Below are 18,816 nucleotides of genomic sequence, written 5' to 3' on the forward strand. Positions count from 1 at the left end.
GATTAATCTCTAATCCCATGTGGATGGGAGAGCAGAGGGCTCGAGCCTCCGCTGGACACCTGGACGAGATCTGTGCCCTCTGTGGAGCTCGGTCCTGGCCTAGTGAGACCTGATGTCCCTCTCCCGGGCTGGACCATGTGACTGGCGCCCTGGCTTCCTACTCCAAGCCCCGGCCAGAGACACTGGGGATTGATTTGGGGAAGTGGCGGAAATGTGCTAATGACTTTGCTCTCTCGCTGGCCTTCCAGAGCAAGAAGGACCTCTCCCCGTGGACATGCCCCTTCCAGCCGCCGCTCCAGCTCTCCTTTGTGATCCGCAACACACAGCAGCTGCGCCGCTTCGGCCTGGCCAAGATCAAGATCTGGAATTACTGGACAGCTGACGGCGTAAGTAACAGGCCCGGCCGGTCTCCCGGCTATAGGCACTCGAGCCGCCTGCCAACAGCCTGGTTCCTGAAGCTGCAAGGGCAGGACAGAGCCCGCGGCGCGTCCTGTCCTCTTCCTCTTGATGGCTATGAGGCCAAACGTGGTTTCACGTTCCTCCCGGAGCTCCTAAAAAGGGAGCATAGGAGTGAGGCGGTGCACGGGAGCAGGCCCTTGGCCTCGACTTGCTAGTGGGACACAAGGGACTAGAGCTTGTGGGGAGGATCTGTGGGGTGGGGGTGGGAGGGGGGTGGTGCTGTGCCAGACTGGCAAGCCTGTGCCCCAGTGGCGGCGTGGCCAGTTCTCAGTTTCAACCGCTGGTGTCCATGTAGGAGTGGCAGCCAGGGCCTCTGCATCTTCTGCCAGAAGCCCACACCGTGATGCCAGTTGTCCCAGGTTGTCCAAACCACACCTGCTGCCACTGAGTTGCTTCTGACCCAGAGCAACCTGGCTGGGCAGAGTCGAACGGCTCCCCAGGGTTTCCTGAGGCTGTGAGTCTCTGTAGCAGCTTCCTCATCGCTCCCAGAGAGCTACCAATGGGCTCTAAATGCCAGCCTTATAGTTAGCAGCCCCCACCCCCCGGCATGGGCACCAGAAAAAACCACAAACCCGACTAGCAGCCATCGAGTCGACCCTGTTAGAGGAGGGAGAACGGTCTCTGTGGGTTTCCGAGACTCACTCTTTATGGGAGTAGATAGCCTCCTTTTTCTCCCTTGGAGCGGCTGGTGGTTTCAAACTGCTGACCCTCCGGTTGGCAACCCAGCATGTAACCAGGGCTCCCGTAAGTGTGCATAGCTAACCGAAATTCCCCTGGCAGCATCAAGGTGGCACCGCTGGGCGGCTCACCGCCAGGTCAGTGGGTCGAAACCACCCCTGACGCCACAGGAAGCGCCCTGCTCCCATAGACCTACAGGGGCACCAACAGTGAGTTTGGTTTTGGCTTGGGTGCAGTTCAACACTAAACTCACCTTTGCGCTGGGGCAGGCCAGGTCCAGAACGAGGCTCCTGGAGGGAGGGGGCGTGCGCCTGGGACCAGCAGTGTGAGGGCGATGTGCTTGGGGGAGTAGGCCGCTGAGCTGTGGGGGGAGAGCCGGCAGCCCAGAGCACAGAGCTGGAGGGAACTGCAGGTGTGAAGTCACCGAGGGCCAAGGGACGTCCAGGCCCCAGCTCAAGTCTGGCCTCCGGGAGCCACCAGGGAGCTCTGATCAGCTTTCTCTGTTGCCGCCACCTTCAGAGGACCAAGGTCAAGCCCCCTGAGGGTGACACTGGAGCCAGGGGTCCCCTGAGCCAGGTCCTGCCTCTCTCCCATCCATCTTTGTCCCTTTGCTCACCTCACCCCTGAGCAGAAGGAGCTGCCCATGCATCTCCAACACCACCCACGTTTCTGTCACTGAGGTCCCTGGCCCTGCCCAGCTCACTCAGCTCCGAGTGCTTAGCTCCGCTTTGTCTCCCCGGAAACTCAGGGCACCTGTCGCCTGCCTGCCTGCCTTGCTGGCTCGCCACACTGAAGACACTGGAGGGCCCAGCCTGAGCTCTCTCCACCACTGCCCCATCCACCGCCCCGCCGAGGTGCGTGGTTGCTCAATGAACGTGTGCCTTTCCCAGAATCCCCTAAGCAGCTGCAGGGCCCTTCTGAACTCTAGATGAGCCATGAGGGTAAGAGACCTTGGCTGACTTGGGAGGTCACACAGCAGGTCGCAGGCAGAGCAGGGGGTTCCACCCTAGGGGTGTCTGTAGTTCCTCCGCCCCACCCCCTACTCTCTCCCCAGTAATTCCCCGATCCACCGGCTAGCACCTACCTGCTCCGTAAACATGGATTGAGCACCTGTCCTCCGGAGGCCATGCTGCCACAACAGTCCTTGCTGGCTCCATCACGGCTCCGTACCATCCTAGAGAAGTGAGCGGAGACGTCCTGCTCTGTCCTCTTCCCCGTGGAGTCAGGGTGGGGTCTTAAAGCAAAGGCCTCAAGCACAAGCTGGGAAACAGAGGGTCACCGGGCCCTGAGAGAAAGGTGCTGTGGATGCACCCTGCGGCCCCCATCCCTGCTCCGAGCCCTGGCGTGTGTCAGGGCTGTCCCCCAGGCCCAGCATCACAGCACGGCCAACACTTGGGCCCAGTCCTCCCGTTCTCAGGCCCTGGTAGGAGTTTCCTGCTGGGGCCATGAGCATCTCCTGGGACAAGTCAAGAAAAAGCCGTGCTGGCCGCCAGAGCTGAGGGGCTCGGCCCTGTTGCTGCAGGTGGACCTCAGGCCAGGAAAGCCGATTTCCCGTGCTGCGTGACAGGACAGACAAACACCATCCCCTGCGGTCAGGGCCCACCTTGCTTCTCAGCCTGCACACAAATGAAGGGGAAGGCCTTCCAAGCTGGGTCCCCAGAGAGCAAAGCGAGGGTTGAAGGTGTGCCGTGGGCCTGAGCACAGCGGAGCGTGGCGGGCTGCCGGCTAGGCCAGGGTGCCACTTACGTAACGCACACCCATCATCTGTTGCCAAATGTGCCGGGGACAGAGGAGGGCGAGCAAGCGCAGCTGTAGGGCGGGCTGATTTAATATCCTCCAGAGAACACTATCGCTGTGTGTTTTCGCGGAGATAAAGTGCGAGTTGATGGGAAATATCGCGCGGCCCGGATGACACGGCTTGTTAATGGTGTTTTGTGTATGGGAATCCGAGCCAGCAAAGTTCCGTGTGGGGAGTGAGTCCAGCCAAGGCTCGTTTAGGGGTGAGGAAGAGAAGCGCTTAGGAAAGGGGGGGTCTCTCCTGTTGAAAATCTGAAGGCCTCAGTTGACGTTGGCGGGCCCTCTGTCCCCACCAGGTGCCCCCCCGGGAGTGTGGGATCCTGGGGGGGGGGATGAGGCAGGATTTGGAAGCCGTAACCCGCCTGCAGCAGGGGCCTAGAAGTCAGCACACAGATGGATGTCTGCGTTGGTCACAGCTGCTGCTGACTGCGTGCCACATGTACCGGGCGTGCACGGGCCACATGAATCGTCTCATCCCCCACTCCCCCCGCCCAACAATGAGGTGTCACTCCCCATTCCTGTGGCTGAGGAACACCGGGTCTTAGCACAGAGAGAGCCACGTGCAGACAGGCTGCATGTCTTTTGCCAGCACCCATGGGAAGCGAAGGCTCAGGAAGCTGCTCTCTGGCTCGTACGAACGGTGCCAGGATTGATAGGGTGTCTGCCGTGGGTCACGTATTTGCGGCTCCCAGATGAATTGGCTTGCCCAGCCCACGGGTGCCAGGGGGCAGACTGGCGCGGGAGCGGGAGGCCTGCCGAGACCCCGGGTGTTTGTCAGCACCACTGCCCTGCAGTGACAGCCCGCATCTGTGTGAGGAGTTGCCCAGTCTCCTCCCCGCAGGGCGTGCGAGAGCTGCCCAGCGCGCTTCCCAGGCCCATCTGTTTCCTGCCATTATCTGCTGGCTGGTGCCACCCACACCACCATGCCAACGGCGCCCCAGCAGTGGCCTCCCTGTGATGGGCACTGAGAGTGTGCCCTACACACAGGACTGGTGCCCAGTGAGTCGGTTTTGAAGGAAGCAAAGGAAGGACGCGTGTTGGTGATGCAGGGTGGCTTCTCTGGCGAGCTCTGCCCTGCCCGGCAGACCTTGGCGGCAATGACAGCAATGCTCTATCTGCCCCACCCGGTTACTGTCGCCACTAGCAACAGGTAGCCATGGAGAGAGAGAACCGTGAGCAGGGTCCCTGAGGACCCTGTACTTTACATTTGATTTCCACTTAATTCACAGGGGGCTGGCGGGTACCTAGTGGACAGCCCGGGTCTGAGTGCACAGTGTGCCCTTGGTGACGAGGTTGGCAAGCCCCGTTCTCCCAGCCCTGCTCCTCCGTGTGGGCTAGGCTCATCCCAGGTGTTGCTCGGAGACGGGCAGCAGCAGAGCGCCGCGGTGAGGAGGAGGCGGGCCGCAGGGAACGAGGTGGCCACGGTGGCCACAGATGAGGAGCAGGCAGGGGGAAACAGCAAGAGCCAAGGGTCTAAGCCAAGGACAAGCTGAGAGAGTACCGGGTCAGAAGTTTGTCGTGGCTGGAGCAGGCTGAGCCGGGGTGAACGGAAGTCCCCAGGGGAGGGGAGATAATGCAGCCAAGGAGGGCAGCATGCAGACTGGGGGTTCAGCCCAGAAGCAGCAGACTGGACGAGGGTCAGGGCCTGGGCCTCTGAGAGCTGCCTGAGGCCCGTCCTGGCTCCTCCCCTGCCTAGTCGTATGGCCTTGGGCAAGGTACCTGTTGCCCCGTCCTGAGCCCCAGCCTCTTCATCTGTGAAGCGATGTGGAGGTGGTTCACAGCCTTAGTGAGCTCAGTCCACCAGCCGGTGCTCACGGTCACTGTGGGAGGGTTTTGAACAGGGTGACTTGACCTGACCTGACGGCGGAATGTAGCAGAAGGCTCCGGTCACATCACAGATGGACCACGGGGAGAAGACACTGATGGTGGCATGGGCACGGGGGATGGCGGCTTAGACTGAGGGTGGGGGCTGGGGTGGTGGTGGGGACAGGCCTTCAAGGGAAGAAGTGGACCAGGCAGCACAGACAGGCTGCCTTCCTCCATATTTGCACCCTCAGTGGTGCCTTATGTCAGAGAAGCGCAGAAGTGGAAAGATTAGTTCCATAACTGCTGATGTACTTGTCACTCGGCTTTAAAGGTTATTGATGCCCTGCCACTCGTGCGGCATCTGTTCCTGCCGCATTGGGGAATAACTGTAGGTATGGTAAAACTTCACCCATAAATACATCACGCATCTCTGAAAGACAGCTTGCTTACTTTAATATAACCCCAGTGCCACCCACAGTAATGAGCTGTTATCCTCCACTCCACAGCCCTAAGGAGCCCAGGGGGTGCCCTGGGGTCAGCATTGGGCTAAATCACAAGGTTGCCACTCCTGAGGAGGAAGATGAGGCTGTTGGCCTCCATAAATATTTACCGTCTGTAGAGTGTCGCTACAAGACACAATCTACTTGATGGCAGGGGGTTTGGTTGTTTTTTTTTTTTTCAGGGGGTTGGGGTAGGGGTGGAAGTTGGGTTTTAGTTTGGTGTACCAAAACCCAAACCAGACTCACCTGTCATGAGTTGATGCTGACTCACAGCAACCCTGTGGGACAGGGTGGACCTGCCCTGAGGGCTTCCAAGACCATGACCTTCACGGAATCCCAGAGCCTCGTGGAGCAGCTGGTGGTTTTGAACTGGCTGACCTTGCAGTGAGCAGCCCAGCTGGTCACCACTATGGCACCAGGGGACCTGTTTGGTTTGGCAGTCCCAGTCCATATTCAGATATCCCTGTTTACCCAGTTTTCCTTTTGGAATCGGTTTGTTTGGATCAGAATAAAAACCCAAACCAAGTCCGGCAATGGTCTTGAAACCAAGGCCATTGGTTAGCTGAGTCAGCATGGCCCCGTGGTCTGAAAGAATGTACTACTGGCCCATGGCAGGGCCTGGGTATGCTCAGACCTGGGCAGTATGACAGCATCTCAGCAGAGGAACCAGTGCAGAGGGGTGGGTTCCACTACAGAAGAGGGGTTGACCTCCCACTCAGTCTCGCCCTCGCCCATCGCTGTGATGGGAAAGCGTCCGATGCTGAGGTGTTAACATCAAAGTCAGACCTTTTTCTCCTGCTCTGTGGGTCTGAGCAAGTGCAGATACAGCCATTGGGCCCAGTGTGTGACCTAGATCATGGGTCAGCTCCACCCAGACCCACTACTTCTGAGTCCTGATGCTCCCTGGGCCTGAGTGAGGTGTCCAGGACCTGGTGCATGGAAGGTGCTTATTCCATCCGTGTCACAGCATCATGCCCCCCTCCCTGGAGGCTTCCTCCCTTCTAGTGCCCGGGACCCTCTGCTCCAGCTCCAGTTCAAGTGCTTCACGGAGGAACTAGTCTAGGTCACCAAACTGGGCCTGAAGATAGCCAGCGCTCGGACATCCTGGTGGGAGTGGGCACCACACGTGCCTCGCTCTGAGAGGACAAAGGAAGACCCTTAACTCTGGGCAGAGCTCATTTCCCAAAGCCCCCCAGGCCCAGTGCACCTACTGTCTAGCCCTCGGGATAGACAGTGAGCCAAGTGGAGGCAAACCCAGAGCCCCTCCGGGCGGCCTGCAACCCTGAAGCCCCTGCAGTTCTGAAAGTGGCAGCTGGCATGGGAGTGGGGAGGGTCGGCATGCTGGCTGGCAGCCTCTCTGTGGAGCAGGGCCATGGGAGCTCGGGGCTATGCAGCCGGGTCAGCTCAGGGTAATCATCAATCATCAATCAAAGGAAGGGTGCTTCCATGGGCCTACCCGCAGGTGCGGCATCCAGCCACGTCCCTTTCTGCTCCCAGTGTCTTCACCCTTGCTTCTCCCACCCGAGTATCCCCCTCTCTCCGGGGAAGGGCCTCGTGAATGCGAAAGCCCACCCTCTGCCTGCGGCGTCCCAGCATGGTGACACTGCCGTGAATCTCTGCAGAGCGGTCCTGCATTCGCTGGAGGGGCCGCGCCTCCCTCCTCCGGGGCCAGGGTGGCCAGCGGCCTCACCGAATGAAGGAAATCACCTCGGTGCAAATGACATTCATGCTGTGGCATTAAAAATGCCTCACAGTCCCCATGCGGTTGGGTGTCGCCAGCCAGCAGTGAGGACGCCGGGTAAAGGGGAGCTGCGGGCTGCAAGGGGGCCGGGGCAGCATCAACAAACGGCTAGCAGTAGCTCTCTCGCTCAGCAAGGAAGAAGGCCTTGGCACCAAGGAAATGAGGAGGAGGCGCGGGAAAAGGAAAACCAAAAAAGAAGAAAGATCGTAAAGGTTAAGGCAGTCGGCATGCTCACAGGTCACCCTCCTGGAAGGCAGGGCGGAGGGAGCCCGGGTGGGGGTGGGGCAGAGGGGTATCAAGCCTGGTGATTGGGAAGGGCGAAGCTGACTGGTTCTTCAGGACGCTGGGTCCCTCCCTGTGCAGAGATTTGTACAGAGATGGGCCACGGGGTCTTGGGGGACGTGGCCCTGCTGTCACCACACTTTTCTTCGTGCACGTGGGAGCCTCACCCAGTGGCTCTTAACCGCGACCCATGCGCTGTGGCCATGCGTGCTTCAGGGTGTACCTCAGTGACTGCCATCCGGTGGGCTCTCACAGCGGCCCCGAGCCTAGGGGAGACCTGCCCTTTGGTCTGGGTTTCCAAGACGGTGGCTCTTTCCAGGAGCAGAATGCTGCCTCCTTCTCCCATGTGCATGCACCCAGACGTAGAGAGAGTGCAAGGTCTGTCTTCCTCCCGCTGACCCTGACATCAAAGGTCCCAGTGCCTTTGGAGAGCCAGGAGGGAGCCAGGTAGGAGATGGTTACCCACGGGGACTTATTTCCTTGAAGGCCTCAGACATTCAGTCAGCCAGACCTGGGTTCAAAGCCCGGTCCCCACAGGGCCACCCCTGGCAGCAGAGTCCCAGCCAGCAGGGAGCTATGGGGTACACAGAGAGAAGGTTGGGGAGGTTCCCAGTGTCCTACTTAGAAGAATGCCATACCCCCAAGGTGGCATCATCAGGCTGGGACCCGATTGACAGGCTGGACTCCACCCACTGCACATTCATAGAAATTCAAGTCGACATAAAGTCATCTAACGACCACAGCAAGGATAGATAGCACTTAGCCTCAGTTTCTCCACCTGGCCTGAGGCCCATCTTGCCAAGTCACCCGTGGGCTGCACGGGCTCTGTGTTTTGTAATCCGGTAACGCCCAGGGAAAGGCCACTGCGTTTTCCCTCTTAGGGGGTCTCGGGCCACATCTAGCCCCTGGTCTGTTTTGCTTAAAGGGTGTTTAGTGTTTCACCCTCGGTACCCAGTCCTCCCCGCACTCCCCAGTCCCCGCTGTGCCCCTGCCGAGCCCACCACATCTCTGTTACCTCTGTGACCCCTGCCTCAGCCAGCACCCCCACCCCACCCTCTCTGTGCCAGACCTGGACAGCAGCCAGCCAGCCCATTAGAGGTGAGAGGTCAGAGGCCGCCCCAGACTGAGAATGGAATGGAAGCCAGATATGCCATTATGAAAGCCGGGCACCCACCTTCTGACGGGGCCGGCCCCAGAAGGCCTCCATGCCGCCCTGCCACCCCCCTTACGGGCGTGTGTCCGCCCCGGCAGATGTTTCCATGGTGGTGATTGAGCAGAAGGCGTCACTGTAAGCTGCACGTGCCACCGTCTTCCCCGAGTTAATTCCCAGCACGTATGTGCTCCGTGCCTCACTCCCGGAGAGCACCGCCAAGTAAACATGTGAGGGAGGCCGGGAGCGCCGACTCTGCTGACAGTCGGCAAACAGTCACCCTGCGCGTGGATGATGGAAGCCGAGCTCCTGTGGTGTCTCCCAGGCCTGACGGGGCTCGCTCACAGTCGCTCTGGACCCCTGATTCACCTAGCTCTCAGGACAGCATGGGGCAGTGGGGAGAGCACGTATCGACGGGCCTCCTCCGGGCTTTCAGGGTGCAAAACCGACAGGTTTGTTGTGAGAACAGGGTGGGTGCTGAGAGTCGGCTCCCTACTAAGTGCCTTCCTTCTCTGTGCCCGGCCCTTGAGCCGCTGCTGTTTGGGGAGCTTCACTTTGACTGGGGGAGACAATAGATAAGTCAAATAAGCAAGACCGTGCCAGAGACAAAGGAATAATCCAGGACGTGCAGATGGGGGAAAGACTGATTGGACAGGGCCACCCTCAAGGGAGCGGTTGGAGAGGGTCTCTCTGAGGATGAGGAGGTGCCCTGGTGGTCTGAGCAGCTGAGCCCAGCAGGGTCCAGGGGCTGCACAGAGGCTGGCTGGCGTGCTGGAGCGGAGTGGGCGGGACAAGGGGGAGCAGGACAGGCGCTGGGTCTGTGGCGCAGGTCTGCGTGGAGGCAGAATGGATTCCTGGAGTGGTCTGGGATCTTTGGGAAGTTTGAGGCAGCGGGGCTGCCATGATCCAAGTTAAAAGCCATCTCTGGCTGCCAGGTGGGTGAGGTGGGGACGGGGAACTATGGTTGTGGTCTCGGCAGAGATGGTGGCTGGGGCTGAGAGGCAGCAGTGCACTCTGGGAGAAGGGGACCAGGTATGGGGTGAGACTTGGAGCCGACGGCCTCATCTGTGAGGGGGGGAGGAAGGGAGGAAGTATCCCAGACTTTTTGTCCCATGGTTGGAAGGTAGGACCATTTTTTACGAAATGGGAGAAATTTCCATTTAGGGAAAATGAATTAAAGATCCCGTTTTTGGCATATTGAGGTTGACGTGTCTGACAGTGCTCTTCCTGACCTGGTACAGCTATGCGGAATGCCTCAAGCGGATGTGCCGGGCAAACAGAGATGCGAGATGCATTCTCTCACCATCTAGAAGGCTGGAGGCCGGAACTCGGGACACGAGCTCTAGGAAAAGTCTCTCTCTCTCTCTCTCTCTCTCTCTCTCTCTCTCTCTCTCACTCCCCTCCCCTGGTGTGTGTGTGTGTGTGTGTGTGTGTGTGTGTGTGTGTCCGTCCCTGTGGGGAAGTCCAAAGGGGTCAATCTTCCCCGGGTCTAGGAGTTTCTCAATGCAGGGCCCCTAGGTCCAAAGGACATGCTCTGCTCCCAGGGCTTCTTTCTAAGTATTCAACTCGCTCTCCTTCTTTCTCTTCTAAAACTCCCTGTGCCCCTGCTCAGAGCTGTGGCCCGAGTAAGGGTGTTCTAACCCACCTGACTCCCTTGCCCTTGGCCTGGTAGATCCCATCAGATCCCATCACGGGGGGAATGAATTACATCAGGACATAACTGACAAACCACTGAGAATCCTGGTTCGGCCAAGTCGACACGTTTTGGGGGAGGACACAATTCAGTTCAGGACAGCTGTCCGGGGAGAGAGTCATCCACACATGGTTGGCTTTAGGACCTTGAGCCGGGACGAGACTCCCGGTGAGAAACCCAGACTCACTGCCATCGAGTCAGTGCTGACTCACAGCGACCCTCTGTGGGTGCCCTAGCCTGTGACTGTTTATGGGAGTAGGAAGCCCAGTCTTTCTCCCCAAGAGCTGCTGGCGGTTTCAAACCGCCGACCATGCAGATCGCAGCCCAGTGCGTAACCACCACACCCCAGGGAGAGTGTAGGAAATTCAGAAGGCCCAGGTGGAACCCTGCAGCCGCCCAGCTGAGGAGGAGACATCCACAAAGGAGCTGGGGAGGTGTTGCCCCGAGGTCTGAGCAGAGGCCAGACCCACAGAGCCCAGGACAGAGAAGCTGCTGAGACAGATGCTGGGCAGCTTCCCCTCCTGGCAACATGCCTGAGGTCTTTCCCGGACGTGTCACCCCGTGGGAGTCCAGATGCTCCAAAGCCAAGACCAGGATGCTTGGGGAGAGAGAAAGGGCCCTGTGACTGATTTAGGACAATGGGAATAAAACCAGCGAGGGCCCCCCAGGTGCCCTTACAGGGTGGAGATGGAGACACAGCCTGGCTGGAGAGGACTGGGGAGAAGCTGTGCAGGGGTGGGGCTCTCAGGTGCTTGCTGGGCCAGGACTCCCTCCCGTGTGGCGGGATCCTTCTTGTTGATTCACACCGCAGCACAGGTGCAGCTCTGAGACCTTATGCCGAGTTTAGCAGCAGGCTAAGAGCGAAGGTGTGCTGTCCCCCGTGCCTGTCGAGTTAACCCCTGACTCAACAGTTACCCCGTGCACAACAGCAAGATCCAATCATTGTGGTTCGTAGGCTTTTCCCTGGTGGATTTCTCTGAGAGGAGATCACCAGGCCTCTCTCCCTGCTCTTAGTTGTAAGGCTCCGCTGAAATCTGCTCCACACTCTGGCAACATACCTGCCACCGCTGACAGGTGGTGCTTTGCCAGGAGTCGCACCTGGGCCACCTGCACAGAAACCAAACACACAAGCTCACTGCCATCGGATGGAGGCTGACTCTTGGTGACCCTGTAGGACCGTGGAGCTGCTCCTGTGAGTTCCCAAGATGATAGCCATTGATGGGAGGGGAAAAAAAACCCGTCTTTCTCCCGAGGAGAGGCTGGTGGTTTCAAACTACCGACCTTAAGGTTAGCAGCCCGCTGTGTCACCGCTACACTACCTGGGCTCCCACCTGCCTGGAAGGTGAGAGAACTCTGTCTGCAGGCCACCAACTGTCCCTACATGCTCTCTAATCCCATTTAGATCAGAATGCAAGAAGCTGTCATCTACAGGGACAGGAAGCCCCCTGACTGCTGCCTGGGCTAGGAGAAGGAGGTGGGGGGAGGGAGGGATTACCGAGGGCCGGAGGACACCTTGAGGTTCATCATCTTGAGTGTAGTGATCATTTCATGAGGGGACCCGTGTATGTACAGGGTGAAGCAGCTGTTAGGTTCCTGAGGACCAGGGCTCTGGGGAACGAGCAGGCCTTGCTGTATGGCTGTGGTTCTCCACCTTCCTCAGACCGCGACCCCGTCCTATAGTCCCTCGTGTGGTGGTGACCCCCCCCCCCACTATAACATTCTTTTGTTGCTGCTTCATCACTGTCATTTTGCTACTGTGGTTACTGGGGGGGGGTAGGCCTCAGAGTGTCAGGCCGCCCCACCCTTCAGTTCTCGCCCCACTCCCAAGAGAGACTCCAGGCGAGGGATGAAATCGCTGACAAGAGTCAGAGAAAAGCGTTGATGAGAAGGAGTCCATTTATGGAGGGTGCTAGGGGACATAAATCCAAAGGGCTGGTAGCCAGTCTAACAGGCCCGGCAAACACAATGCAAGCTGGACCTTGTGTTCCACTGAGGGCGGACGGCCCACCCTCGCTGGCTTTCTGGCGGGTCCTCTGCTGTTGGCTGGTCCTCTGCAGGGCGCCACCTCTTTCCAGCTTTGTGCTGTCAGCACCTGCATGCTGAGCTCGGGTCTCAGACCCCAAACTGCGGGGGTTGTGTGAACACCCCCCGCCCCGACACACACACACACACACACACACACACACACACACACACATACACACACACACTGGCCATCTCGTTATTTCTACCCTCTGGTCTCTCCCATCGATAAGGGCGTGTGCTTGATTCTGCGTAGCCTTCACCCCAGGGGTTCACGTGTGAGGAGCGCATCTCCACCTCTCCTTCCGTGATCACGTCCCCGTGTGACTAGCTCACACCACCCGCCTGCTGGTCTCTGGTCTCCCCCGTCATGCGCAGAGGAGCCTCTGGGGGAACCTGCTGACTCAGGCAGAGATGCCCCAGCAGGTCCCCTCTGGAGGTGACCACATCTTCTGATTCACCTCTGGGGACAGTGGGGACAGGGCGGCACCCATCTCAGCTGGTGCACAAGGCAAAGCGCAGGTCCTCCACCCTGGGGACAGCCAGCACACTGATGGCAGTCGGGGCCCAAACACCTCAGCCTCCCCAGACCCATTCCTGAAGTACACTAGGCGTGGTTTGTCCGAGAGCCAGCCCATGGGAGGGAGGAGCGGAGCCCGGTGGCCCACAGCAGGAAGCAGTCCACCCTCATGAGGGCTGGTCCTCCTGCCCGGTCTGGCTCTCCCTGCTCCTTCTTGGGGTCGCCTGCCAAGTAGATCACCCACCCCCAAGTCCTTGTCTCAGGCCCTGCTCCCAGGAGCTCCCGGGGTCTACACTTGCTATGCACGGCAGCAGGCTCTTCTGACACAGGCAGTCCCCAGGCTGTCCAGTGCGCTGCCCAATGCCAGGGGGACTGCACACCGACCCACGTCACGTGACTGAGGGGAGTGACGGGGCCAGATCCGCCCTGGTAGAAAATGAACTCTCATGGCAATGTGACACGGAGGGTGAAGCTGCGAGAGACAGGAAGCAGGAGGCCAATTAGCAGGTCGAGACCCATGTCCCAGCAGGAGGTAGTGACCACGAAGGCCGAGAGGCCATCTTCTGCAGCGGCCCCTTGATTTACAGCGGGTGGAGCCCCGTTCACCCAGACAGGGTGGAATCTAGTTGCAGGTCCCTCGGGCAGAGCAGCAGCATCGAGCCGGACATCGCTAGCATTTCACAGTGGCTTGTTTGTTTCTTCCTCTCTGCTGTCTCTGCCTAACAAAATGTGATCCATCAGGCTGACTTCCCCGTCTTCCTCCTCCTCTTTGTTTCATCTTGCAGCCCCAGGATCTCGACACGGGAGCCAAGAAGGTGAAGCTGTACGTCAACAGGAGCCTGGTCTTTGAGGGCAACTTAGACCGAGGCGGTGGCCAGGCTCCAGCCGGCCAGAGCATCCCGGTGAGCCCAGAGTATGAGGCAGCCGACCTGCGCCCGGCAGAAAGCAAGGAGCCCCACGAGAGGGCTGGTGCCACCGCCGAGGAGGACAGAGAGCTTCCTCTCAATTACTCGCTGCCAGCCGGAGTGTTATTGGATGTGAGGGTCTCCTCACAAGGAAATGTGTGGGGCGAGACAGCGACTCCCACTGATCGCCCAAAGGAGAGTTCGTCCAAGTCAGAGGACGACGGTGTAAGAATGCCAGCGTTCACCATGCCGATGGGTGACGTCCCCCGGGACCCTCCCCTGGCTGCCCCTGTGACAGGCCCTTCTCTTGACGAGGAACTTGCTCTGGTCCAGCAGCTGGAGAGCCTCTCCAGCAGGAAGCCCTCTCAGCCTCCAGGCCACCCCCCAGCCTGGCTGCAGCCCTCCCCCAGAGGGAAGGAAAGGAAACAGGGAGGCTGGAAGCCCAAACCCCTCTGGCTGAATCCTGAGCCTCCACCGGACTACAGCCCGGCTGGGAGTGCTGCAGGGACTGAGGCTGGAGACGCAGGCCCCAGGCAGGAGCAAGACTGGGTGAGCAGCTGGAGCGGCATCCCGGGCAGCGGCAGGGCCCAGAGGATCAGCCCCAGGGTCTGCGGGGATAACCTGGACATCTTCGACCTGCCGCCCAGCAGAGAGCGCCCGGCCAGTGGGCGGAGGGGCCCGAGGAAGGACCCCCTTGGTGGTAATCACAGCACTGACCAGCCGGCCAGCAGAGGTGAGCGCCCAGGTGGCTGGCTGGATGCCGGTGCCTTCGCCCATGGAAGGGAGGGTCTCTGATGGGCACAGACACACTAGCACCCTGAGCCTCAGTTTCCCCATCTGCAGAGCAGGCGGTGGTTTGTGACCAAGGGATGCACGTTTGCTGTCAGGGGCCCCGGAGGGGCGGCCTGAGTGAGAGGAATGGGCAAGTCACACACTTGTCACTGCCGCCGACACAGGTCCCTTTGCCCCCTTTCCTCGGAAGAGGGCAGGCACGTCAGGCTCGCCTTTGTTTCCTCAGCTCTCCGCAGATGCCGGCACCCAGATCGCCGTTCCTTTAACACGGCTCAGGTAGGAGGGAGGAGGGAGAGGCCTGAGGCACAGTAAGGGCAGTGCGTGGCCTCTCGGAGGAGGTCAGGATGCCAGGCCAGCTTGCAAGCGCGTCCTCTCCTGGTTTCAAGAGGAGCCGTCACGGAACACTGGCAGCCGACTCCGGGCCTTGCCGAACCAGGGTGTGGGTAAAACGCATCAGTCCTGGGGTGCTGTGGGGAAGCCGTCAGCAGCTAGCTAAGAGGTTGCCACTTCAAGCTCGCCAGCCGCTCTGCGGGAGAAAGACAAGGCTGTAAAGACCGGCGGCCTGGGCAGCCCACAGGGGCATCTCTGCTCTGTCCCATAGGGGTGCTGTGAGCTGGAATCAGTCTGGGTGTTTGGTTGGTCCCCCGGCCCCGGCCAAAACCAGAATGGAAACACTGCCTTCAGGGCGCCCGCAGAGAGCGCATTGAACTCCATGGTAGATGCTTCTGAAGGCCTTTCCAATGCAGACAGGGCATCAAAGGCCGTTGGCAGAGAGGAAAGTACAGCATTGAGAGGCCAAGCATTGAGTCCAAATGCTGCCCCTGGTGGACCCAGAGCCCCTGGCCGGGCATGCCCACTTTCTGAGCCTCGTGTCTTCTTCTGGGGGGTGACAGGCATGGCACGGACAACCCCCCTCAGTGTTGTGTGGGATGAATGGGGCGAGGGCTTCAAAGTGGTGCCACCAAGCCCGGCACGTGGGCAGGGTTGATCATGTGGCCATCATCCTTCCACACTGGCTCATGCAGCCTTCCCCAGGCCGGGGGTTCAGGAATTTGCCCCTACCCACCCTGCACAGAATCATGCGCCCTGGGCTCAGGCTGCTCCTGTGGCCTAGTGCCCCACCTCCCACCTGCACGGCAGGCGAGTCCTGCAGCACACTGCCCACCTCATGGGGCGGGATGGGGCGGACTGGATGAGATCATTCGTGTGCAGTGCTGGCCGTGGCAACACCACCCTCCCCGAGCCCCGCGCCAGGGGAGCCAGGTATGAGGTGCAGTCTTGGTCCCAGACCTGCAGAGAGGGGCCTCCAAGGGGATGGGTGTTGCTCCAGCGTGCCCCAGTTCAGCAGACTTGGCTTCACGGTGGTTTCCAGAAGCCGGCCTTTCACACACAACTCAATTCAACGACACATTCAGGACTGAGCGTGGGGGTTTCGTGCTCGTGAAACTGGCTGTGCTCATGGGAAAGTGCCGTGAGCATCTTAAGTGGCCCCTTAGGTCCACCCAGAGCCCACCCCCTCCAGAAAAGGGCCGGCTGAGCCCTCCCGGGAGGCTCTCCTTCCTGGGCCGGGGAGGGGGCCCAGTGTGAGTGAGCACCTGCCGATGCCACAGGCCCCAGTGCCCCTTACTGTGATACCAGCTGCACCCGGGAGGGCCTCCTCGGATGCCACAGGCCCCAGTGCCTCTTACTGTGATGGCAGCTGCACCCGGGAGGGCCCTCTTCGGGAATCGTGCGGCTACAGGAAGGAGAAGCTAGGGGCCCTGTTTGAGCAGTGACCCCAAAAGCAAGCCTCCTGACCGCTGAGTTGAACCCAACTTGTCACCAACCTGGAGGGCAGCGTGGAGCTGCCCCTGGGGTTTCCAGGACTGTGACCCTTAGGGACACTGAGCGGCCAGTGGGTTTGAACTGGCAATCCTCTTGAGGTCTGCAGGGCAGGGCTGCTTTTGGAGCACTCCTTAGCGCCACAGGCGGGAAGTGGAGCTCTGCATCAGGGGGACTGGGTGGAGGCACCCAGAAGCCCACAGGAACCACGGCTCTCTGCCCAGCCTCCGCAGCCCTGCACTCCCCCACTCTTCCTCAGGTGCCAGTGTTGTCTGCCATGTTCACACGGCAAGAAGTGACCTCACGGCCCTCGCCTGACACCAGAAGTCCCAGGGGAGAAGCTGATTGCCGCCCCCCACCCACCCACCCTCTGGTCAGGTGGCCATCCCTTGTCCACTCAGCTGCTGTTGAAGGGAAACTCAGCCAGAACCAACAAAGCTCTCTCTCATCTCAAAATGCTTTTTAAATGACCTGACCTAGCGGCAATGAACGTGTGCTTCACGGTGATTACAAACGTAGCTCCAGAACTTCCTGCTTTGTCTTAGTCTTCACCAAGGGATACTTTTGAAGCTTCAGTCTCATGACCCAGTTGCTGGTGGTGGTTCTATTGACTCTGTCCCAAAGCAGCACCTGTCTGTCATCTGTTCCACTTAGTGGGTAGAAATCTAGAAAAACGCACAGCCTGGGACAGATCCCAATTGGTCCCCAGGCTCCCAGGGAGTCGTGAGCAGTATGTTGTCTGCAGACGCAGGGCCACGGGCCTGCTGCCACGTGGAGTTGGTCCTCCGCTTAGAGCCTGGAGGGTACACCTTGCAGAGAAGAGGCGAGAAAGCAGGTGCGGAAGTGAAGCCCGGGCACTGGCTCTCTTGCACTCCCACCAGAGAATCCCGGGCCAGGCCCTGCGTGTGTCAGCCGACACCGTCCCCGCGGTACCCTGGCAAACCCGCCAGCTGTTCATTTCAGTTCCTGGAAATCCAGTCACATACACTGAGGCCATCACAACCCATCTGGGAAGTTCTTTCTGCCAGATGTTAGGCCACAGGGCTGGCGGGGAGAGGGTGGAAGAAACCACTGGACTTGTGCCCAGCAGGTGAGAAGCGGGGCGGGAGAGGACAGGTGCAGGGACACTGACAGGTGGAGGGGAGCCCAGGGGCTTTCATCCCTTCCCTCTGAGGGCATTTGTTGGGCATTCCCGTGCTAGGCACCTTGGACACGGCAAGGGGCAGGACACACAGGGCCCTTACTCTGGATCATCAATTCCTACCGGGGAAAACAGACAGCAGGTCAAATTGTGAGGGGGTGAGAGGGAAGGAGGAGTGGGATGGGGCAGAGGAGATCAGAGAAGCCACTCCAAGGAGATGGGTGACAAGTAGCCAGGTAAGGGGAGCATTCTTGTAGCAAGCACAGGCCCCTGGGACACGACGAGGCTGGTGTGCCCCTGGGTGACAGGCCGGGGTGCCTGGGGTGGCATGAGCCTGGAGCCAGAGGCGCTGTACTGAGCCTGGAGAATCAGCAAGACCCACCCTCCAGGGCTTTGGGAGCATGTTAAGGAGTCGGATTGTATCACTTTCCGTGTCGTGGAAATGGTGCCAGCTGGAGGGCCTGATGGCAAACTTGTCTGAAGTGGAAGGGGCAGGCAGATGGACACGTCTAAGACATGGCTGGAATTGGAAGAGGGAGCCCGGGGAGGAAGCTGGGACCTGATGGGGAGAATTGAACAGTTTGTGCCTAGAAGCTGGGTGAGACCGAGCGGGCTGAGCGTGTCAGGAAAGGACTTAGATTAATGCCTTGGAATGCACCCAGACTTTGGAGCAGAGAGAAAGGGAGAGGAGCTGTGGGCCAGGGAGCTGGAGAGCCAGGAACGCACACTATCCCCAGCAGCAGACGGAACGCCGGGGAGGCAGGTTGGCCTGAAACGTCAAGGCTCCTGGAGTGAGGAGTGAGAGCAGATTGGGACGTCAGTGGCCACGTGGAGAAATCCATTTCAGCAGGAGATGTGATGAGTTCAGGAGACTTGCGGATGGAAGGGACAAGGGCCACCAGTGGTGTGACTTCAGCCAAGGCTGGATCCAGTGGCTCAAAAGAGGCCACGGAATCTCTCCCTGCCCCAGCTCTCCCTGCCCGTGTTGGCTTTAGTCTCAGGCAGGTTGTCGCTACAGGACAGCTCCACCCGACCCTGTGCCAGCATAGCACCTTTCTCCCCTGTGTCCCCAGAGCCCCAGCGTGAGGTGTCCTGTTAGCCCTCCCCCAGGGTAGATGGCTGGGGGGCAGGGGCTCTCCAGAGGCAAATCAGGGTGCATGCCCTGTGCCAGGTGGGCATTCGGGGATCCGGTCACACGGGGTTGAGAGCGGGCAGCGGCAGTGAAGCCACGGACCGTCTGCCGAGAAAAGGCAAGAGAAGCCAGGATGGTGGTTGGCGAGACCTCCGGTTCAGACCGGTTCCTTTGTTCCTTGTCTCCTAGGTAGGAGAGATTTATGTGCGTGTGCGGGCAGAGAGGGGATGGAGCCAGTGGGGCCGAGTGATGGAAGATTCTGGAGAGAGGAGATAATTGATGGAGCGGGCCCCCTAGGAGGAAGGCAGAAACTGGAGCATGCAGGGCACAGCACACCGTGAAAGGAGGGGAGAAAGCAAAACAAAACGTAACATCTG

At 59.7% G+C, this 18,816-nt stretch overlaps 1 protein-coding gene across 3 annotated transcripts in view; it reads left to right on the top strand.

The window, feature by feature from the left end:
• Positions 1–18,816, top strand: part of KATNIP (katanin interacting protein) — a 211,076-nt gene that overhangs the window by 155,987 nt on the left and 36,273 nt on the right. For all 3 annotated transcript variants that reach the window (XM_075564655.1, XM_075564654.1, XM_075564653.1), the window contains 2 exons: positions 249–386; positions 13,434–14,286. In XM_075564655.1, coding sequence (XP_075420770.1) covers positions 249–386; positions 13,434–14,286 — 991 coding nt within the window. The remainder of the gene's footprint in view (positions 1–248; positions 387–13,433; positions 14,287–18,816) is intronic.

Source organism: Tenrec ecaudatus, chromosome 12 (assembly GCF_050624435.1).
Source record: "Tenrec ecaudatus isolate mTenEca1 chromosome 12, mTenEca1.hap1, whole genome shotgun sequence".
Classification (NCBI taxonomy): domain Eukaryota; kingdom Metazoa; phylum Chordata; class Mammalia; order Afrosoricida; family Tenrecidae; genus Tenrec; species Tenrec ecaudatus.